Genomic DNA, 23814 nt, shown 5'->3' on the forward strand with positions numbered 1-23814 from the left:
GTTAACTCTTTGCTCCCCAGTTGACTTTGATGAGTGTTTTATTACAACAACAGACACTAGACTAGAACAGCCATGAAGAGAGGAAGGAATTCCCAAAGGGAAAGCCAAATCCCAGTTTCATGCACACGTGTGCCTTTGAGTGTGGAGGCCTGAGGTCATCAAGGAAAGCCAAATCCCAGTTTCATGCACATGTGTGCCTTTGAGTGTGGAGGCCTGAGGTCATCATCCGCTGTCTTCCTCAATCACTCTGTGCCTTATTTTTTGAGACAGGGTCGCTCCATGAACCTGTAGCTTGTAGATGCAGCTAGGCTGGCTGGCCAGCAAGCCCCAGGAGTCCTCCTGTCTGCCTCCTCAGTGTTGGCTTTTACATGGGTACTGGGGTGGAAATCAGGTTCTCAGGCTCCTGTAGTAAGTACTTGCTGTCAGGGGCATCTCCCCAGGCCCCTGGGTGCTTCTTATAGCTAGCACACTTAACTAGAGTGCTAGGAAGCCAAGGCTCCTAGAATCTTAGTGATTTCTGTAGGTCTATATTTGGGTCCCCTTGGGGGGACATGAGAGTTCACCTGATTTTCAGCATTCTAGCATTGATTAGTGCTGTTATACAAACTGAGGATGCCAGTTTAAATCTTTCATATACTTCATTCAATCAGTGGTAGGTAGCAGGCTATTGGGGTGGTTCAGCAGTTCAATCTCTGGGACCCATCCGTTGGAAGGAGAGGACAATATGACTCCCAAATGTCATCCTCTGACCTCCACATGTGTGCATTGGTGTGCCTCTCAATAAGTAAGTGTAACAATTAAAAACCAAAAAAACCAAACTCTAAACATTAGGTAGCAACCAGAGAAAATGCAGACATCATGCCAGTGCTGGTGATTGAACAGCAAACAAAAATGAATGTGGTCTTTGCCTTCAGGACACATCCTGTAGTGAGGAAGTAAGAGCAGTCAGTCAAACCTAGAATAACCAGGGAGATGTCATTGTTCAAGGGCCAGGGAGATGCTCAGCAGGTAAGGGCCCTGCTGCCAAGCCTGTTGATGTGGGTTTGATTCCCCAGGACCCACATTATGGAAGAGGGCACCTGTCTCCTGACTTTCAGAGACAGGCCCTGGCACATGTACACACACACACATACACACATGGACACACAAAAGAATAAAAAGATCTAAATCCTACAGGAACAACTAGCAGGTGGAACTTGCCTCACCATCAAGTCTGAATTCTCGGGCTTCCTGTTAGTGTAGCCTGTGCCTCTGCCCTGCTGCCCGGCGGCACTTCCTACTTCCTACTTCCGCTTCCCTCCTTCCCGCTGCTTTCTCAGCAGCAGACCTGCATCCAGACCTCAGTCTTTCCCGGCTTAGCCTTCTTTTTGTTCCCCTTTATGCTCCCTACTCTCTCTCTAAACACCCCACACTTCATTATATCTCCTTGCTGTGCGGGAGGACCCACACAGACACAGTCATGGCCTGACACTGAGCTGGAGCCTTGGAGGGATTTTGGAGACCTTGGGAGTGATGACCAGACGGGCAAAAAAAGAACCACCATGTCTCAACTTCCCTACTTTAATGGGGCTCTTGTGCTCAATACCAAGCTACCAGTCATGTCTTCCTTATGGGGGACTAGTCTCATCTGCAAAGCTTTGCTCCGCCACCATCCTCTCTCTGATTAAAGTTCAGTGTTGGAGCTCTTTCCCTCTAGAGAAAAAAGAAGCTCCCATCCCTTAAAGATAGCAAAAATAGAAGTAATTTGCACCTGAACCCTCAAGGGTGAATGACGTCACTCTTAAAGTGTTCCCTGGTGAAAGGTCTTGCCTTTGCTGCAGTCCCAAAGACAGGAATCATTGTCGTTTGGAGTGAAAAGTACCTGCTCACCAAAGGCATTCTCACCCCAAGTTCAACCTCTCTGAGCAAGGTGCCCTTGGAGAGGTGCAGGGTGGCCCTGCCACTGAGTTCTGTCAGCTTCACTGAGTGACAGAATCACCTGTGCAGACAGGGCTCCTCAGACCTCCACAGGCTGTTCCTATGAAAGCAGGCTTGAGCACGCATGAGCCTTGACTACCTGAGCTGGGACACCGAGCTCTCTGGGATGTCACAGGTTCAGGACTCTAGGTCTCACTAGGAAGCTTGGACTGAAAAGAATACATTTTGGCTACATGAAGAATTTTAAAATATGTTTAATTAATTAATATATATTTTAATTTAATACAAAATATGTATGTATGTATCTATTGTTTTTTAGGGCATAGACCCTAAAGTGGGAAGGCACTTGCATATCATGCTTGAGGCCCTGGCTTCAATCTCAAGAACACAGAGACACACAGAGAAGCATTTTTTCTGACAGCTTTCTCATTACTAAAGGAAGAGACCTGCCAGGTAATGGAGGACCAAGTGCCTTGGAATCAACCACTATGTTGAGAGAGGTCAGGAGGAAACAGAGTAGTGTTGTTATTGTCAGCACAAATTTATTATTGCCAAGCACTTTAGATCAATGATTTATCTTTTAAATGTTGTGTTGTTAAATTTTATTTTTGGGTTGCTCATGGTAGCTCACACCTTTAATCTCAGCATGAGGGAGGCAGAGGCAGGCAGATCTGTGAGTTCAAGACCAACCTCCTTTACATAGTGAGTTCCAAGATAGTTACCACTATATAGAGAGACCCTGTCTCAAAAAAAAAAAAAAAAAAAAAAAAAAAAGAGCTGGGCTGTGGTGGCGCATGCCTTTAATCCCAGCACTTACGAGGCAGAAGCAGGTGGATCTCTGTGAGTTCTAGGCCAAACTGGTCTACATAGTGAGTTCTAGACAGCCAAGGACTGTTACACAGAGAAATCTGTCTCAAAACAAAACAAAACAAAACAAAACAAAAAACCCAAAATCAAACAAACAAAAATTCAGTTTGATGTATATGAGTATTTTTCTGCATTTATATACGTGCACCACATACATGCCTGTTGCCTGTGGAGGCCAGAAGATATCATTTTGAATTCATGGTCCTGTCTCAGCATCCTAAATTCTGGGATAGCAGATGTGTACAACCATACTGGGACCCTTGCGTTCACCTTGAACTGTGGAGAGATTTTGGTTTTTTCAAGATTTCTTTCTCATCATGTCCATGTGTATACCAGCTCCTAATGAGCACAGGCGTGCAGAGCCTCATGGCTCCCAAGTCCTCTCCTGAAGACAGTCCTCCTGACGTCATCGCTCCAAAGGAAACAGGCTCTGTAAGTACAGCGGGCTTGTGCAGAGGGTGAGGGTTTGGAGGAGGAGGGACTTGGGCTGTTCCCCCTGCCCACAGAGAGAGCTCAAGGCATTCAGGCAGTGCAGTGTTTGCTTCAGGAGGCCATGAATGTCTGGAACCAGACACCAAGAACAAAAACTGTTCACTCACAGCGGAATGGTGGGGAGAACTGCAGTTATAATCGGGGGCTCCTGAGAAGGCACGTCATCAGGACCCCAGGACAGGACCTGGCTTGAGGGGAGGGAAACCAACTGAATCTTCCAGATGTGCTGCTCTGTATTACTCCTGAGCCAGATGCTGGGGATATCTTTTTGTATGCTGTGAATGTATTGCTTTGATTGTTGATAAATAAAGCACTGATTGGCCAGTAGCCAGGCAGGAAGTATAGTATAGGCAGGATAAGCAGAGAGGAGAATTCTGGGAAGTAAAAGGCTGAGTGAAGAGATGCTGCCAGCCACTGCCACCATGAGAAGTAAGATGTAAAGTACCGGTACGTCACAAGCCACGTGGCAACTTATAGATGAACAGAAATGGGTTAATTTAAGATATAAAAACTAGATAGCAAGAAGCCTGCCATGGCCATAGAGTTTATAAGTAATATAAGTCTTTGTGTGTTTACTTGGGTCTGAGTGGCTTTCCGGGTGGACTGGAAAAAACTCCAGCTACAGCCAGAGGCCTCCTGCTTGTCATGTGACATGGCCTTCAGTTGTCCAAGCAACAGCTGAGCTTTGGACTTAGGTCCATTCGTACTTTCCAGCACAGATTACCCTGTGAAACACTGTTCATCAACATGTGTGTCTTATACAAAGCCTCAGCCCACTGCTCTCTATCCTACCACTTACTCAGTAGCTCCAAAGACCGGTTCAAGCAGGCTCTGGCCAGCTTTGATGAGGTAGAGTCGGCAGGGCTTCACTTGGGCCTGCAGTGTATAGCTTCCTGCGTTCCATCCAAGGGACAGGATCTGTGTGAACTGGAGTATGGGGAACAGACACCCCTGTATTGTCCTTTTGAATGGGTGATGATAGGCAAATGCTCCCCTTTTCTCATGGTGCAGATGGTTTTGAGATGCATCTCCTGGGCTTCCTCAGAGTCAGCTCACTGCAGTACTCTTTCCTTGGTGCGGTCCAACACAGTAAGGCATACTAGGACCTGGCCTCCTCATTCCCTGTTCTGTATTCCTGCTCTTCAGTGTCTTATTCCCAGGTAGAGTCCGGAACTGTCCAGAAGCTCCAAGCTCAGGATGTTCTCAGGAAGACCAGGCTAAGTGCACCAGGCTGGTACAATTCATGGTCAATATGGGGTAGATGCCTACTATATAGTACTAGTTAATTCTTAACCCCAAACCACTGCTACAGTTAGCTACAGAAGAATTGCATGCTGGTGTGGCAAGGGTCCATCAAATACTAGGAATAAAGATTGTAGTCAGTTGCTATTATTTAAAAAAATCATTGTTTATTAAAACCATCTCATTGCCCAAGGCACTTCAGTAGTTTCTACAAAATACATTCTTTTTTTTAAAGTAGGGGACGCGTGTGCTTTAGGAGCAGCATGGCAACATAATCAGAAGAAGAGACAATCACACTGAACACAAACACCTGCTGATGTGACAGGCCTGCAGCCAGCAACTCTGAGAAACTGTGAACTCAGTTTACGTTTCTTCCTTGTAATTTTCCCCATGATTATACATCGTAAAAGGAACAAGCAGAGTGCTGTTGTTTTGGGCACTCAGAGCAGTGACAGTGGCTATGGCTTCCATGGTGGCAGCTGAACACCAGCCAGGGTGACTCGGGGCTGAGGAACACTGTTCCCAAGTCTCTGCTGAAGGGTGAATTACTCGAGATACGACAGCAGATGACAAGCAAAACAACCCCCAGTGCTGAGAGAGGAAGGACACTCTGTCACCCACACATTCCCTGCAAGACACAGGGAAGTGCCTGGGGTGGCCAGGGATGCTGATTTACACAGCAGAGGAAGACAAGCCTTGGCCTCAACAGTGGATTTCTCACGGCCTGGACAAACCCAGGACTCTGACCAGACACACGCAGCACACCAGGCCGTGGGACTGTGCAGTCACAATCCACACACTGCTGACGTTATGTACCTGCTCACACCTTCATTTCCTCTATGTTCCCCGGGTCTTGTGTTCTTCTGTTGTGAGTTAAACAACCACAGGAAGGACTTTTGTAACTTAGAAAAGATGAGAAATCAAACTCGCATGGAATCCTTTATTTCTGAAGAAGTTTTGTTTGTTTCCACCTGGTCCTCCGTATGGAACTCAGGGCCCTGTGCATCCTAGCCAAGAGCACGGCCACTGAGAGATGTCTATTCCTTTTCCTGTGAGTCTGTCAGTTAGGGAGAGGAGGGGAACAGACCTGCAGTTCTAGCTGTGCAGCCTTCTCAGTCTTCTAAGACAGCAAAGCGAGTCTAGCAGGTGTTTCGCACAGTCTTGCAAGTCCTACTGGCTCAAGAGACTCATTAACTTCTTTGGAAGGGCCAAGGCCATCACTGGAATGGGATGTGCAAGCTGTCTGTGGTTGGCTCTCCAGGACAGATTCACCCATCCAGGACAGAGCACATTAGACACAAGGTCAACAGAACAGAAAAGCTCTCGGTCATTGACAGCGTTTCTGACGAAAAGCAGGTTGTCTGTTTCGTTTTTCACCTTCTGGAGGGGTGTTATAAGGCTGTGCTTTTTAGAACTGTTGGGCTTTCCTCACCATCTTTTAGCATCCTTGTCTGATTTTGGGTTTGCCATTGTTTTATTCTATTAAAACAAGCAAAACAAACGTTACTTACAAATCTTATAAAGATACCTACCAGTCTCAAAACAAACAAGCCAGGTCTGGAGAAAAACAAAGTGAAAGAAAAACAAGAAGACATGGCAGATTCTCAAGTTTCCTGTAGTCTTTGCACTAAATAGAGCTGCTGCTTTCATGGGCATGCACATGGACACCTGTTCACACAGGATTAGGCCATTGCCCTCATAGCACCATGGTTAAAGTAGTCCAGTTATTGTGAGACACTGGGCAGGGAGCACTACTTTAAGGAGCAGACCCAATGCATCCATAGTGTTAGAAGGAAGGTCTCTTACCCTTTGATCCTTAGCATCTGGTCGATAGTGTCTGGGAGAGGGACACCAAAGCTCTCTGGGAAGAACAAGGTGAGGATAGCTGTCAGGATAGTCAGACTTCCCATGAGGATGTAAGGCAGGTAGCGGTCATAGGCACCTATGGTCGAGCAGAGGATCCAGGTTACAGTGACACTTGGTCTCATTCTGGCCTTATATTTCCTTCAGACTTTATATAGGACTTGTCTTCCCATTGGTCTCAGTGCTTCCCAAAATCTGGGCTGCTAGAGTGAACTCTGGCATCTAGAGGGTCTCAGAACCCAGACCTGGCACAGATGTGCCCAGAGATCCAGCAGTGTTCACAATGGACAAGGGAGAGGTATAGGAGAGCAGAATCACCAAGCCACAGGGTTACCAACGAACACAAGGTACTTGTCCAGGACAAAGCAACTTTCCACCTCTGCAGAGTGTCACAGTGTGGTCTACATTCAGGTCAGACAAGATGCTGCAGCCCATTAGCCATGTACCAAGCTTTCAGAGTACCCACTACTCTCAGGACACTGGCAGGTCCTCTCCAGAGCTAGGGACATGCAGAGGAGGAGGAGTTTCTAGGAGGGTGTCCTGCTATATAAAGTGTCAAAAGGCAGATCTTTACAGGGCATAAACACCCTGTCATGAGTGGCAATGAAGGCCTGTATGCCACCTACTGGGGGGTGGTGCTGAGGCAAGAGGAGCAAAGGATCAAGGGCTGCTGGGGCTACAGAGCAAGTTCAAGCCCAGCTCATACAACTTAGTGAGTCCCTGTCTTGAAAAGTAAAATGGGGGCCAGGGTGATGGTTCAGCTTGTAAAAGTACTTGCTGCTAAGCCTGACGGCCTGAGTTCGATTCCCAGGATCCACATGTTGCAAAGAAAGAAGTGACTCCCCTAAATTATCCTCTGACCTCCACATATACCCTGAATAAATGAAGTGTGTGGGAGCCCACAGAGGTTTCCTAGTGAGATCGGAGCTTGCTTTACAGCAGGGCTGCATAGGGGGAGGACTGCCCATGTGTGTGGTTACCAGGTGTTTGGAAGGGTCTGCACTTGGCTGTGCTGGGGGAGGTCCTTTGCTCCACCCCTTGGCATCTCTTTAAAAAGCCCTTTAGAGGAGACAGGAGGGGCCGGTGGATAAGGATCCAGGCCTTCCTGAGGCTATCCTGTGTTTCTATCTGTCTCTCTCCCCTCTATATTTCTATCTAAATCTCTTATCCCTCACTCTTTAAGAGTACCCTGAGAAAAATGTGGGGGTGGGTCCCCCAAAGAAGTGTTCTAAGTTATGGCAACTGTCAGTCCCTCAGGTAGACCTCTTGAATAGACAGGTTTCTCTTTATGTTCCTAACTCCAAGAAGAAATTCCTCTAGTAAAGTACACTGGCTCCCAAAAGAATTTCTTAGGATGAAGAAATCATAGCTTGTGATGGAGGGTCTGGGAGACTGAAATAGAACCCCCCCCCCCACACACACTTTCTCATCCCCATCTAGATGGTCTATGAGTTGTTTTCCATTTGGAATGGGTGCCTTCTCCATATTACACTTGGAAAGGACTTCCTCCAGCCAGGGTCCCAGTAACGGATGCATCCTGCTAACTATAGGCATGTGTGTCCAGCTCACATTAAAGCTACTCAGAGCTTCTGTTCCATCCATCATTCCAGTGTGCTATGGTACTTACCAAGGTAGACAAAGTAGGGAGACAGAATACTGCCAAGGCGGGATGCTGTGGAGCTGACCCCCACACCCATGTTTCTGACTACAGTGGGGTACAGCTCAGCTGTATACACATAGACCATGGAATAGGCTGAGGTGATTCCAAACTTGCCCACCATCACCAGGGCAGTAGACAAATAAAACAATCCTGGAGAGATAAAAGAAAGATAGCAAAGGTAAGAAGGGCCAGTGTAAAGGCCGCCCGGGAGGAGTTCTCTTCCCTTTTAGCCCAAAATGAACCCACTTTCTCCCTGATTTGGAGTAGACAGAGTTCTATACTTTTCCATCGGAGTAAAACACCATGGCTTAGATTTCTTTGTAAGGGGATTATTAAAAGGAGACTGAGCACTCAGTGAGGGTAAATGTGTTCTTCAACCTAAAGCCCAGACAATGTGCCCCTCCGCCCAATCTGCCTGCCTTCCAGAAGTGATCCTGTGTTAGGGATGAGCTGCTTCCCCAGAACCTCACTGAGGGCACTGTGGAATTAACCAAGGACTTGAACATGAATGGCGGAGTTCAGCTCTAGCCCACTTCATGCTTACAGTCTGCTCAAGAAGGTCACAGATCTGGGCTTTTGAGGTGGCTCAGTGGGTAGGGGTCCTTCAGTCAAGCCTGAGAACTTGAGTTTGGTTCCCAGGACCCACAGAGTAGAAGGGGAGAACTGGCTCTTCCCACTTCCTGCAAGTTGTCCTCTGACCTCTACATGTGGGAAACATGTCTCCCTGCTCCCCAAAAACAAGAGTAATAAAGTCACTGAAAAAAGTCTCTAAACCATCTGACCTTCGGGATGACCCTCCAATCGACTTCACTGTCTAATGAGTATAACTGTGACCCACAGGTCGCTCTGAGCTCAGCTGAGAGCCACTAGGCACTCCCAGGTTCCTTCTCTACACAAGGGGCTGCTCCTGTGCAGAGGATCCAGTACCTCAGGCCTCAAAGTAACCACCAGAGGTTCCAGCAGCCTCAGGGGCATGGAAGATTCTGGTAAGTACTGGACAATAAAGCTTGCCATGTGTTCCACAGCTTGTCAGAAAGGGTTCCACCTGTCTATTAGTGGACACCAAGGCAGTTTTACCAGCACAGTCTAGATCAGCACAGCCTCTGAGACTTTTCTTCTCTTTCTTTTTATGAATTACTACTTCTTTTGCTACCCTGAAGCACACTGGTCTCACTACCTGTCAGAGCCTTGTTTTTATTTATTTATTCATTTTTAAATAGGGTCTCATGTAACCTAGGTTGACCTCAGATTCCCCAGACAGCCAAGGATGAGCTTGACCATCTCCTTCTTCGGCCTCTCCTCCCAAGTGCTGGGGTTACAGCTGTGGGCCACCTCTCCTAGCCCCCCCCCCTTTTTGTCTCATTTCCTGGAATGTTCTTCCTGACTTTGTTATGGTGTTCTGTTACATCATTTAAATTCTGCTGAATATCTCTTGTTTAGGATGCTACCATGACTGCTCTTTAGATGAGCTCCAATTTCCTTTCTTTCTACTCACAGAAGGTAACAACATCTGAAGAGTAACAAGCATTTATTAACTTGTTTCTGCTCTACTAGAAAGAGACTCCATCAAGACCCACTCCAGGTATTGCTTGAATAAAAAAGTAGAACAGACCTAGTGTGATGACTTTTCCTATTAATTTTAGAGAGGAAAATAGGTATGAACAAATTAACTTTGGTCTGGGGCTTAATTGACCAGCAGCCCAATGCTTTCTTCACACTGCACAAAGCCCAGGTCATGAAGAACACATTGGTTTTTTGGTTTTGTTGTTGTTGTTGTGTTTGTGAGACGTCATGTCTGATTTTTAAGACAGCAGTGCATACATGCAGCCCAGATGTGACAGGCCTGACCTGGTTCAAGGCAAGTGGCACCCAGAAGACCCAGGTCTGCAAATACACAGCGTCCATACCTGAGGGTACCAGCTGCATGAAGAGAAGGACACCGCCGCCCAGGAAGAGGGCACCAGAGATGGAATATCTCCGGGGCAAGTGCTGCAGCAGCAGCCAGGCCAACACATAGGCTGGGACTTCAACCGCCGCCAAGAGGAAGCTGTTCATATAGATGTTCCCATGCAAGTTAGGAGTGTCGAGAGAAAGTCCGAAATAGCCCACTGATATGGTCAGCCTGCAACAGGGTACAGGAGAGAGCTGGAGAAGCGGCACCCATCTCTCCAGACCCACACACCTTGAAAAACATTCACCTCCAGAAGCTCTGAACTGCTCCTGATGTAGGAATGGGAGGGCAGTAGTAGATCTCACCTGTGCCTTACTTCCTAGCTCAAAAGTTAACTTTCCCAGGGTAAATCATTTGCTGATGCACTTTCAGAACATTCCATAAAAAAAGTGTCTCATCAAAAGAGCTTACATGATTCACATGGACTTCACTAGGGGAAAAGTCCCAACCTGTATTTCAACATTAAAATCTTACTCTGAAGCATTTGCAAAAAGCCAGTTCCCTGTCCTATGTGCTTCTTCAAATATAGCAAATTTAAGAGGAGCTAGAGAATGAGTAATGGTCTGGGTAAGGTGTGAGCAAAGCAGAGGATTAAAGCAAAATACAGCTCAAACATTTGAAGAAGGACTTTCAGCAGACAACATGGAATCAGCCAGGACGAGGCTGACAGCAACCCTCCTGTGTCTGGAACAGGGAGCCCAGTGGAGGCCTCACTGTCTCTCATCTGCACCATTCTCAGGCCCGGCTCTGATCCTAATAAGATTCTCTGTTGATGAGCTGCACTCTGGCACCAGCCTGTCTTTGACTCACGTACAGGTTGAAAACACAGCTGGCATGGTGAAGGAAGAGACGAGGACCTCTGATATTCCAAGTGTCTGGCAAAGCTATACAGACACTCAGAGATTTCTTCCAGATAACTGTAATGCCCTGTCAGAAGAAACCTGGAGGAGACATCTAGGCCATGGTCTTGACTTTAGGACAGTCTATGAACAACCCAAAAGGGCCATATCCCACTTTCATGTTTCCGGAAAGCTCTTAGCAGCCTCTGGAACCTAAAGGATAAAGTGTCTTCACTGAGACCCTTCTTCAAACCCCCAACTGCCCCAGCCAGAGAGTGTGTGTGGGTCATCAACAGAGAACACTTTGAAGAGGAAACAGCCAGGCATGGGGGAGGGGTGTACAGAGTGTGTGCGCAAATGATAGACAATGTGGCCCCACTGTAGGGGGAGCTCCCTCTGTCTCCATGAGCACAGTAGAGGTGCTGTCAGTCTCTTCTTGGCTATTTTCCACAGATAATTTCCTGAGGGAGGGGACAAGGGACAGGACAACTAAGCAAGGACCTGTGGGATTCCCTTGTGGGATCCCTGGATCCTAACAGCTTCCATGACCATCTCTCCTTTTCTGGGTTTCCATGACATAAGAACTGTCATGTCCTTGTGGCTGCCATCCATCACAAGAACAACCCTTGCATCATCACGTGATGACAGAGGTTTTCAGCTCTGCTCTGAGGCATGTCTATAGCACAGAGGCCCCAGAGTAGGTAAGGCTCAGGCAGGTCTCACTTACGCACCACAGGATTATGGACATGATGGTGAGGATCCTGATATTCCGGGTTCGGATCAGATCATAAATGTGGTGTGACTGAGGTGTCTTGGAATTTAGGTCTTGTAACTGCAGGAAGAACAGAGTTAATGGTATAGGAAGGAGAAAAAGTTGGAGAGCTGGAACCCATCATTTTCACTATCTACTTCTCAAGAGTTAGGGAGCATTTTAAGGTTCTTCCTTGAAAAGACAGCAGGACAGTGACTCAAGGGAGCAGTCCGAGGCCCCCTGCAGGCTTAGTCAATGACAAAAGGCAAGGAAGGACCTGGAGGGATAGGGAGAGGAATCCAGCAATTGTGGAGGCCCAAGGTGACAGCCACCTCACTGCATTACCCTGCCCATCCCCACTGCCACCTCTCAGAGAGGCCTTTGAGGTTTCCTATGTAAGGCTGACTCCCTGCAATCTCAGTCAGAGACAAATAATGCTGTGTATTTTATTGAACTGATTTTTAAATGGAATGAATGTTTTGAGTCCTCATACTGTGTTGTTATTGGTCTACTTCCAGGAGAAAAATATTCAAATTGAAAACAGGAAAACTGACCCGCCCTTCACCCAGAGTAACTTCCTATGAGATTCAGCAGAGCCAAAGCCATCACTAAACCACATGTCTAAACTCACCAATGTTGCTTTCTTAGTTAACCCAGCTTGCAAGCTTGTTTTTACCCACTCAGTAGTTCAGCAAAAGGTCAACTTGGGACTCAGAGAAATCCCCAAACAGCCTTATTTCCTCAGAGATGCCAATGAGGCTTAAGGGTTCACCCAGACTGACCCCTTACTTAAATGCCACCAAAGCCACCTCACTTCACATGCCTTCAGTCACATTCCAGTCCTGACTTCTGTGTTCCAGAGCCCTTCTAGAGCGTGCTGAGTGACTGCTGCTGCCAGGCCACCACTTAGGGAGACGCCAGCAGGGCTCTTGGTGGCCAAGAGCTTCTCAGCTGCCTATAACAACTGCTTCCTCTCTCACAAGCCCCAAGTCCTCCTGGTGAGCACAGAGAATCTCAAACATGCCTGCTGCTCAGTCTTCAGCATGGCTGCAGTGGCTGTCCTTCAGCCAATTCCTTGTCTTTTCAAACCAGAGACAAACCCAAGGTCCATGTCTGCCAGGATCTGTAGTGTCTAACCTCATGAATCTGAGAAGAACTGCCTGCTACTGCAGAAGGCAGGAAAGGAACAGGAAGCAAGATCCAGGAACCACGCAAAACCAAGAAATTTCTCAGAGTACCTAAGGACAGGGAAGAGGTGGCCATCAGAAGGAACCTGGCTCTGGGATGATGGGAACAACGGAGTAAAGAGAGAGCATGGGGAAGTGCAAATCTACCAGTGCTTAGGGATCTTCAGGGGACCGTCCCTGGTGCCTAAGACACAGTGACTGCAAAGATGCCCAAGCTGATAAAAGCCTATTCCCATGAAGGGTCTCTACCCTTAACAGTAAGAACTAAGCCAGGCATGGTGGCATGCACCTTTAATTGCAATACTTGGGAGGCAGAGACAGATCTTTGTGAGTTTGAGGCCATCCTGGTCTACACAGACGTTTCTAAACCATCTAGGGTTACATGGTGTGACTTGGTTAAAAACAACAAAAAGAGGAAGAAAAAGAAATGGTTAAAAAACATCATTACTTGGATAGGAAGTAAAGGAAGCATGGGGAAAAAATCCATGGGAGAGAATTAGGTAGTTGGGACCTATTCCTCATCCTCTGAGGTTTGTGTGTAAACATGTGCATGGGTGTATATGTGTACGCACCACAGGAATGTGAGTGCGCGTGTATGTAGGTTAGAGGTTGACCTAGTGTCATCTTCAATCACTTTTCTACCTTCTACTTTAGACAGGATCTCTCACTGGCTGGTTAGCTGGCTGGACCAGCTAACCCTGCTAAGCCCCCGGGATCCTTCTGTCCCTGCTTCCCCAGTGCTGGGATTACAGGCACACTGCCATGCCTGGCCTTTTGGTCGTTGTTGGGATCTGAACTGAGGTCCTCATTTTGTACGGCAAACACTTTACAGACGGAATCATCTCTCCATTCCTGTAACTTCTGCATTTTAGCAGACCTTGCCTTAGGGATGGCTGGGGTTTGGGTAGAGTAAGGGCTGAGTTCCTGTGAGCTGTCCTGTATTCTGCTGACCTAAAATGACCAGTGTGAGCCTCCCCACCAGCTTCCACAAGGTACTTACCTCATCTGGATCAAAGATAGTGGAAGGTGCAACAATCCCATTGATTTTGGCCGCTCTGCGGATGATCACCTCTGCCTCTTTAATTCGGCCTTGAGAGACGAGCCATCGGGGAGACTCAGGAATAAACCTGGAAGTACAAGTGTAATCTAGTGAGGCCTCCTGTTCACTTGCTCTCCCAGGGGCTGGCCATGCTTAACTACAGAAGGGAAATGAGGTTTCAGATGCAGAGCTAGGTGTGTGGAGTGTCAGGTCTTCATAAGCCAGAAACAGATGCCCAGGTAGGTACCTGAGGTATGAGTTCTGCTGAGCAAAACCTGAAGCATCCTGTACATCCCAAGGGGATCCCTACTCTGGCTGGTACCTGCCTGTCTGCAGCAGTGGTGCCCTTCTGGGCTTTAAGGAGACAAGCACAAGATGGGCAGCTGATGCCCGGCTTCTGCTGAGCATTAGGCACACCCAGATTCTGCTATTTTGTACTCTGTCCCTGAGATCCACAGGAACTTCTGCAGCGATCACTTAACATCATTTCTTCCTCATTCCACCTCTGATTTAGTCAACAGACCCATCAGCCTCTTTACACAAACCAGCATGGTTATCAAGGCTGGAGACTTGGTGTGTGGAGTCTTAGAGGATATGTCCCTTATCCTTGTGACCAGGCAGCCCTCTCTCCTCTGTGATAATCAGGGGCCATGATGCATTATTTCTTCCTCTCCCACTATTCTCCAGGGTGCCTGCCAATGTACATGGATGAGGACCTCACTTTAGTCTAGTCTATTGTAAGGGTGATTCTTGCCTGGTTCCTCTGTCAAGTTCCATGCCTTAGAATGGCCCGTGTTCTGCCTGCCTAATGCCCCTCTGTTGGAGGTGAGGCTGGAGCCTGCATCCCTCTGCAAAGCCACTCAGGGAAGCTCCCTTTTGGAGTTCTCCCTCTCTTTACCTCCCCAAACCCATGGCCTGGGGCCTCAGCATCAAGCAGCTACAGCCCAGGTCTTGCTGTCTTGCCCTGGGATCTGAGACTTTCCCAAAGGTTAGATTGGCCCCTATCTGCCTGCAGTAAATTGTTAGTTCAACTTTGAACAGGGCAGAGGACAAGCAGGCGTTTCTGAGTATGGAGAGACTTTGTGACATGATTTATAAATAAATTTCACCACCCTTTTCTGGGATCTATAATTGGGATTTGGGGGCTATTGCTGCCCTCTACTGGACATGAGATAGAAGCCACCCCACAGGCAGGCAGTCCAAAGGGCAGGCAGGGCCACACTCACCACCAGAGAGCCCCACACAGCACCCCTGGCACAGTGAGTGCCAGTAGCAGCATCCGCCAGTCTCTGATGAAGTATGCAAACAGAGGCAGAACCATGAAGCCAAATGCATAAAATATGCATACTCCTAAGGTGGCGAATATAATTCGAATTGACTTGGAAAGGATTTCTGTTCCTGTTCAAAACAAGGAAGGAGGCAAGTTAATCATTAATTAGGGCTATTTCCTTAGGAATCTTCTGTGGTATCATTTTCAACATAGAGACAAGGAGGGAGCCAGAATTAGCTGTGTTCTGAGGCCCTGGGAGGGGTTGCATCTGAACTAAGTCTGCTTTGATTTGCTCCTGGGGTGTTCCTCTGAGGTTCCCAGGCAACAGTGCTCTCATGAAAACATCATCATCATCCTCAGTCACATGCTAAACAGTGTTAGGCCCCTGTAAGTCCTTCCATGAGGAAGAATTCACCAAAGAAAAGTCATTACTAAGGTCACACCTGCTAACTATTATCCTTCAAGGAGAAAATGTTCTAGTAAATGTGAAAAGAGAATAATAATCCTTTTCACAATACAACCCAAAGGAACCCAGTGATCTGATTAGTTAAGCAAGGCTCTTCCAAACAGGGAGACTGGAAGCTTTCCAGTGGGAACAAGGTGGCTTGTTTGAGTCAGAGCCTCAAAGGATGAATGAACTCTGACCAGAACCTGACCTGGGCCATTCACTCTCCTTGGCAGACACTGATAGCCACCAATGCTCTGCAGCAGCTCCCTGTCCTGGGGAGCCTGCCCTCCACAGCCCTCCCACCCTTGGTGTGCTTCCTTCTTTCCTCAGCTACCTAAGCCCTTGCTCAGTTAATGGCGTAAGTGCTAATAAGGCCAAAGGGTCACAAGTCAGAGGCCAGAAGAGAGCTGGACATCAGAACCATTGTCCAGCTCAATCTCCCAGCTGGTAGATTCAGGTTATTTACTAGGGAATTCTAGCCAGTTTTCCCTGAGGGACATCACAACTTGTCTCCAGTAAAGTGAACACAGGATCAGGTACTCAACTCCAACCTGATGTCCATACCCAGGACAAATGCTGCCACGTAGTTGGAGATCTGACCCATGCCAACAAGGAGAAAGAGCACAGTAAACATCTCGAAGTTCACAGAGAAGACCTGCAGGAAGCTGAAGCCAGTCTGCATGGCCATGGTCAAAAACAACACATTCTTCCGTCCAAACCTGGGGAGGAAAGAGGATCACAGAGAAGCAGCTGGGAGAGGCAGCAGCAGCTGGCTCCACTGAGAGGTGCTTTCTCCTGTCACAAGGACTGGCATCAGGGTAGTCCCACTCTCCCAGTCTCCACGCTGTCACTGAATTCCACACTTTCTAGGAAGTGTAGCCTGGACACTCAGGCTGCTCCAAAGGCAGTGCCACAGTGATGCTAATGACTGCAGGGGATGAAAAGGCATTTGTTTTGTTTAAATCCACGTACTTCTAATAGTTTTTAAAGACAGAAAAGACATAATCCATGGCAAGTGAAGACTGGTCATTTATCCTGACATCCCTTTGTCAGTGACGTGAATAACCAGAAATAAATGTGGGTGGGTAGAGAATTGTTTATAAAAATGCTGCAAGTACAGAGAAAAAAAGTTTAGGAAAAATTCTATGTCACCATTGAGCAGCACCCCATATACTGACATGGGCACCATGTGTAAGTGACTGCCAACCTCATGATGCTGTCCTATAATCCTGCCAGAGGGACTGACCCTGACCTGAGTTTCTCATTGCAGCTGCCTGTCTTCAAAAAGTGCAGAGCATAAAGGAAGAGGCTTAGGGGATATAAGATCATCCAGACCTAGACATGGAAATTCTACAATGGAACTGCTCATGGTTCTTCAACAGATAAACCTCAGGGCAAATAAAAGCATAAAGAGAAAAAACACAATGAAGTAGACTAAAAGATAAACTCAATTAAACAAACCATTTTATTATTTTATGTGCATGTGCATGTGCCCGGTGCCTGGTGTACACGCACGCCTAGTGCAGGCAGAGGTCAGAAGAGGGCATCAGATCTCCTGGTCAGAGTTCTTTCTGGAGAATGCATTCATCTGCACTGTCTACATGGAGGAGCTTCTCCTCAGACCATGCAGACTCACACACTAGTTTCTTTGGGAAGCGCCCTCTGATACACCTGAAATAATGCTTTCTCAGGGCTCTAGGTGTCCATCTGCCTACTGTGTTGCAGTTTTCCTGAGTACCATCAAAAACTGCATCAATCCCTTCCCTGGATGTAAGCTTTCTACTCTCTTTACATATCCTTCTTTACAACAAGAAGCTCAGTTTGGAGGTTTTCTTTGGGGGGTGTGTGTGTGTTCTCATGTGCACATGTGTGTATATATATGCATGTGGAGACCAGAGGTCAATCTCAGTGTCATTAATCAGAAGCTGTCCACCTCATTTTAAGACAGGGTTTCTCACTGACAACTGGAACTCACCCATTAGGTTAGGCTGACTGGTCAAAAGCTCCAGGGAGCCTCCTGCCCCTGCCCTTCCATCCCTGGGATTACAAAGCCAAGGCACCCAGCTGTTCACAAGGGTTCGGGGCCTGAACTCAGAACTTCATGGTTGTGGGGCAGGCCCTTTACTGACTGTGCTAGCTCCCCAGCTCAGAATTCAGAATTTTAAATTTTTGTTGATTTGGGGCAGTTCTGGGGTCTAGGGTCTGTTGCTCTGGGATTGCCCCTCTAGTGATTATGATCGCACTGACATGGAAGTGGTTCATTGATTACCTTAGTCAATGAATGTTTTTTTTTTTTTTTTTTTTTTTTTTTGGTAAAGACTTTTGTTTTGAATAATGTGCATGTATGTGTTTGTGGGGTAGGGAACATGTACATGTGTGAGTACAGGTGCTCCCAGAGACCAGAAAATGGCATGAGATCCCCTGCAGCTGCAGCTGGAGCTAGAGACAGTTGGGAGCCGCCTAATGTGGGAACTGGGACTAGAACTCAGGGCCTCTGCAAGAGCAGTGAGCACTCACTGCTGAGTGTCTCTCCAGACCTGGAAGTGGTTACTCACGGGTGCTAACTTGGGTGGGGCAGACACTGGATGTGCTTCTGAGGGAACAAAGCTCTACTGCCTGCCGTGCTGGCTGTGGTCAGGCCACTTCCAGTTTGGTCCAACTGTGACAGTGAGAGAATCTAAAGTAACTGGGTTTCCAGAACTAAAGTAAACTTGTTTCTCTAGATTCTTACCCTCCCCATCCTAAAGAACCCCCCAGTCATGAGCCGTCAAGGGAGACGTTTAGCCATCACCTGCATTCTTGACCTGCTTGCTCCCTGATCACTCCCAGCAACAGGCAACCTGGGATAAAAAGGAAACTTCAATCTCCTTCCCAGAGCCCTTGCTATGAAGTGGAAAAGGGAGCGCCACTGTGCACGTGGGCCTGAAATCTTCTCCAAATTCCTGCCAAGCTGCTGTCTGTCTGTGATGTCAGTAACTTCTTTAATGAACCTCCTACTTCAAAAGAACCACCCACCTCAATCCCTCTCCCACCTTTGAACTCCAAGTCCCAAACCTTTCAGCTTATTTCCTGGAATAACTCATTAAACCACACATTCATTCTATGATATCTTCTGTATCTTTACTCACTTTAAAAAACAAATTTGTAGCTGAGCGGTGGTGGCACACACCTTCAATCCTGGCAATTGGGAGGCAGAGGCAGGCAGATCTCTTTGAGTTGAGGCCAGCCTGGTCTACAAAATCAAGTTCCCGGACAGCTAGGGATACACAGAGAAACCCTCTTTTGAAAAACCAAAAAACCAAACCAAAACAAAATATAACAAAAACCTGAAACCAACCAACCAGGCAAACAATGTGTTTGTTGGCTTGTTGTTGTTAAAGTGGATGCCACAAAAGGAAGGAACAAGTCCATCTGGGGGAAAGTGGCAGATTCTGCTTGAGACTGGTCTGAGCTGGCTCATGCCATGTGCATTCAATGAATGCTTACTCTCTTATATTAGACACCGGCAATGCTTCTGCTTTCAAAGAGTGTCACCTCTGCCCTCCAGAAGCTACTGTCTGGTGAGACAATACCAATCACACTTTAATTAACATGCTACCAGACACACCAATACACACTGAGACAAGTGCATAAAAGAAATGGTCCCCAGGTCCCTAGAGACACAGCAAAGGGACTCAGACTCTAAGGGTAGGGACTGGGCATCCTGGGAAGATCTCCCTGACAATGGGGCACTACTGGAAGTAGGGAAGGATTTATTCTAGAGCAGTGGTTCTCAACCTTCCCAATGCTGCATCCTTTTAAAACAGTTCCTCATGTTGTGGTGACCCCCAACCATAACATTATTTTCATTGCTACTTCATAATGGTAATTTTGTTACTGTTATGAATCATAATGTAAATATCTGATTTGCAGGACATCTGATATGTGACACCTGTGAAATGGTAGTTTGATCCCCAAAGAGGTCACAACCCACATGTTGAGAACCAGTGGTCTAGAGGGAGAGATCATTAATCCTATGACACATTTTCCATTCACTAACTTCTCATTGGGTCTATGAAGGAAGTTCAGGAATTGAGGTAATGAAAACTGCCACCTTGAGCCTCCTGCTTAGTGAAGACAAAGCATTAGGTGGGGAGTGGAGTTAGATTCTGAGTATACCCATGGCTAGAATTAGGTGTGCTTTGCTGAACACAGGGCTTGAGTGGCAGCAATTAGCTGGCCAGCAGAAGCTTTTGGGGGAAGGACTGAACCAAAACTGCGCAGGCTTTGTGGCTATGAAAGGGGGCTTGCTGCTTTGCCTCAGTAGAACAGCTTCTGTTGTTAGTTTATCTCTGGGTTATCATAATCCAGGGAGGGGTGTATCTAGTGGATGAGGCCAGAGATATTGCTAAATACTCTAGAACGCCCCAGAGCAATACAATTAGATTGCCCAAAATGTCATTAAGGAAGAAATTGAGAAACTCTGGTCAGGGACACTCCCGTTTCGCTGCACTGTTCTGTAAGGAGGGCATGCTACAGAGACAAGGCAGACCCGTGCAAACTCTCCCCCTTTCCTCCCAAAGGCTGCTCAGCAGGATGACAGAGAGCTAGGGAACCCTTTCATACCACTACTCTTGGGCAGCTGGAGGGTGTGAAGAAAAAAACTTGTTTGTGTTCTTTGGGTTTTGCTTGTTGTTTGTTTTTAAACCATGTCTTACCATATAGCTTGGGCTAACCTCTAAGTCTATCCTCCTGCTTAGCCTCTAGTGCCTGGATTACAGGCATGCACAACCATGCTTAGACCAGAAAACCTCATGTGAACTTCATTTTTAATTTCTTACAGTTTTGGATGGGGTGGGGTGCATGTGAACTACAGAGGTACATGCGGAGGTCAGAGGACAACTTGCTGGAGTTGGTTCCTTCCTTCGACCATGCGCATCCCTATGACAGAATCCAGGGGCTTGAGCTTGGCAAGTATCTTTACTCTGAGCATCTCTCCCACCCACAGACCTCACGTTTAAAGGCTGTCAATGAAATGGCAAACATATATTTACAAAGCCAGGAAACATTAACCTACTTCTTTCTAGTGTTGAGTCTCTCATAATCCAAAAAGATATCCTGATAATGTCACATAAAAGGCTATGGCAATCTAGGATTAATTTATTTGAACTTGAACTTTAGACTTAGTAATATGCCAGGAAGAAAGCTCAACTTTTGTCCCACATATAGTTACTGTTGAGCCGAACAGTGATGGCATATGCCTTTAATCCCAGCACTTGGGAGGCAGACGCCAGCCTGGTCTACAGAGTGAGTTCCAGGACAGCTAGGGCTACACAGTGAAATCCTGTCTAAAAAAAACAAAAGCAAAACAAAATGAAAAACAGTGTTGATACTTTAAGACAACAGATTGAGACAAAAATTCCACTTTAAACCTGGCACTCAGAAGAAGTAGAGCTGCCCACCTCACAAGCCCTAGCACTTCTCTGGCTGTGCAGACAGGCTTGAGGGTGGTGCTGGGAGCTGCAGGCAAGGAGTGCAGTCAGAACATAGCACTTCAGTGCTTTCATTTTCAGGCTGATGCTGTGGGATGCCTTTCTATACGCTGTGAATATGTGCTGCTCTGATGGTTGATGAATAAAGCTGCATTGGCCTATGGCAGGGCAGGATAAGGGTAGGCGGTACACTCAACTGAAGATGAGAGGAAGAATGGTGGAGTCAGAGAGATGCCAGCTTGCTGCCCAAGGAGCAACAAGATGCCCACAGACCGGTAATGCCATGGCCACATGGCAACATATAGACTAATAGAAATGGGTTGAGTTAAGTTATATGACCTAGCTAGCAAGAAGCTAGCTGACCCATAGGCCATACATTTATAAGTAATATAAGCCTCTGTGTGTTTACTTAGGACCAAGCAGCTTCGGGAAGCTGGTGGGAGAGATTCGCCCTGACCACGGGCTGGTAGGATCAGAGACACAGGACAACTTCCGGCTACAGTCTAAGTAAGCTAACTTAAAAGAAATTTCAGGTGCACAAGCCAGCACACACACACACACACACACACACACACACACACACACACACACACACACACACACACACACGGGTGTCATGTATCCCAGGCTGGTCTCTAAGTCACTATGTAACTGAATAGGACCTTAAACTCCTAATCCTCCTCCTGCCTTCATCTTCTAAGTACTGGGATTGCAGGGGTGCATCACCACACCTGGTTTATTTGGTGTGTAGATCAAACCTAGGATTTCATGCATTCTAGCCAAACACTTCACCAACTGGGATACATCCCCAGCTCCCTGCCTCAAAAATTTCAGAAGAGGTCTTTCAACACACACCATCACCCTTCTGTAGGGAAGGTAATCTCTAGTATGCTCATGAATTTTGTTTCCATTGTTTCTTTGGGAGTAAACCCTTTAGTGTGGAACTTAAACACTTTTCCTCAGCTCATCATGGTGTTCCATGCACAGTACACAGGCTCTTAAGATGGCTCATAAAGATCCAGTTAATCTAGGACACAACTGGTGTGGTTTCTACACCCAGCTTGGGGCACTTCCTCCTTGATTGTGACATCAGCTCAATTTCTCTGAGATTCAGTGGCCATTGCACCCTTGAATTCCTCACTTCTACATGAAGGACCTCTCAGCCTGGTCCTGCCCCTCCTCTGCCATTACAGGAACCAATCATAGAGTAGCTATACATTCAAAACCACACTGAATCTCTCCAATTAGGGGTCTCATAATCACCCCAAATTCAATACCTTACAACTAAATTCAATGTCTCCTCTGCAAATGTGGTTCTCAGTTTAGAAAAGGGTATAATCTCCCTCACTTTGTTATGAAGGCCAGAGACCTTTCCCTCCTCACTCTCCACATCTGACCAGTCAGCAAGTCCTCCTGACTTCACTACCTCATCTCTCCAGCCTTGATCCTATGCTCAGCACCATCATGTTTTGCATGGACCACTGGAGATCTTTTAACCAGTCCCCTTAAGGGCTCTCGTTTTCCTTCCTTCTCTACAAGCCTATCAAAGTCTTTCAAATTGCTTGTCTCATAGTCACACTCAAGTTAAAAAAACAAAACAAAACAAAACAAAAACAAAAACAACCCCCCCCCCCAACTCTCAAGAGTCCTCACTGCTCTGTGTCTGAACCCAAACGCCTCACTTTGGTCTCAGCTAAGTCCAGTTTGTCCATCTGCTCAGGCCTCTGCCTGCCTCATGGCCCTTGCCTTTGCCCCATTCTCCAGACCTCAACCACAGTGGACTTTTTTCTATTTCCAAGCCTCTGTCTAGACCTTAACACACAGCTCTTCTTCCTGCCCAGAATCTTTTCATCTCTCTACCGCTTTTGACAACAAATTTCTACTCATCTTCCAGCTTCAGCTCATGCTTTGCTTCTCAGTAAAGCCTCCCCTGGCCCTGTCAGACACTCCCACAGCACTCTGTCCTTCTCTGGTATTGTTTCCCATGGCCAAGGAAAACAATCACTCCCTCATTAAGTTGAGTCATCTATCTGTCTTGCCAAGGACAAGTTCCAGGTGAGCAGAGGTCTTTAGTGGTAGTTCATAAACCAGTGGTCAAGGATCTCTGGGCCTCAATATAACCAGCCACTTGCCAGCTCTGTAACCCGGGGCACAGAACTTAACCTCTGTGTTTTACTTTCCTCATTTATAAAATGGGAATAACAGTTCCTGCTTCAGAGGGTTGTGAGGATAAGGTTATCTATTTGGTGTTTAAGTTATGCTGTACTTAGAATAGAACAGTGTTTTGCACACATTACATACTATATATTTGCTAAACCAATGAAAGCAATAGATTGATGCTTGTTACTAGATTAAGTGAAGCAGCAGCTGGGCAGTGGTGGTGCACACCTTGATGCCAGTACTCAGGAGGCAAAGGCAGGTTGATCTCTGTGAATTCATGGTCAGCCTGGTTTACAAATTGAGTTCCAAGACAGCTAGAACTGTTACACAGAGAAACCCTGTCTTGAAAAACAACAATAGCAACAGCAACAAAAAGAGAGCAGCATCATTCCCCAACAGTGGGGGCCTCAGGCTATGCCAGAGTCGGCAATCTACGGTCACAGCCTATGACCTCTTTAATGCACCCTGGTGACTGGAATATTTCTGCTTTTTATCACGAGATGACTCCAGAAAAAATAAATCTAATGAGATATGCACACATATAAGTTCATTAGCGGAGAGTAGTGATACATCCTCGTAATTGTAGCATCAGGAAGGTAAGGCAGGGGACTGACTGTAATGTCAGCCTGGTTTACATAGCAAGTGCCAGGTCAGCTA

General features: G+C 46.9%; 1 protein-coding gene across 3 annotated transcripts in view; it reads right to left on the reverse strand.

Annotated features, from left to right (window-relative positions):
* Nucleotides 1-4663: 4663 nt before the first annotated feature.
* The window catches only part of LOC102907646 (organic cation/carnitine transporter 2), a 30406-nt gene continuing 11255 nt past the window's right edge, over nt 4664-23814 (reverse strand). The window contains exons 3-10 of one of the 3 annotated variants that reach the window (XM_042283994.2): nt 16091-16245; nt 15035-15206; nt 13770-13896; nt 11563-11663; nt 9949-10163; nt 8009-8191; nt 6325-6460; nt 4664-5997 (exon numbers count right to left, since the gene is read on the reverse strand). In XM_042283994.2, the coding sequence (XP_042139928.2) occupies nt 5910-5997; nt 6325-6460; nt 8009-8191; nt 9949-10163; nt 11563-11663; nt 13770-13896; nt 15035-15206; nt 16091-16245 (1177 nt within the window). In that variant the 3' untranslated portion in view covers nt 4664-5909. Of the gene's footprint in view, nt 5998-6324; nt 6461-8008; nt 8192-9948; nt 10164-11562; nt 11664-13769; nt 13897-15034; nt 15207-16071; nt 16246-23814 lie in introns of all 3 variants that reach the window. The other 2 variants (XM_076578372.1, XM_076578373.1) reach the window with 2 other exon arrangements.

Source organism: Peromyscus maniculatus, chromosome 8 (genome assembly GCF_049852395.1).
Source record: "Peromyscus maniculatus bairdii isolate BWxNUB_F1_BW_parent chromosome 8, HU_Pman_BW_mat_3.1, whole genome shotgun sequence".
NCBI classification, from domain to species: Eukaryota; Metazoa; Chordata; class Mammalia; order Rodentia; family Cricetidae; genus Peromyscus; species Peromyscus maniculatus.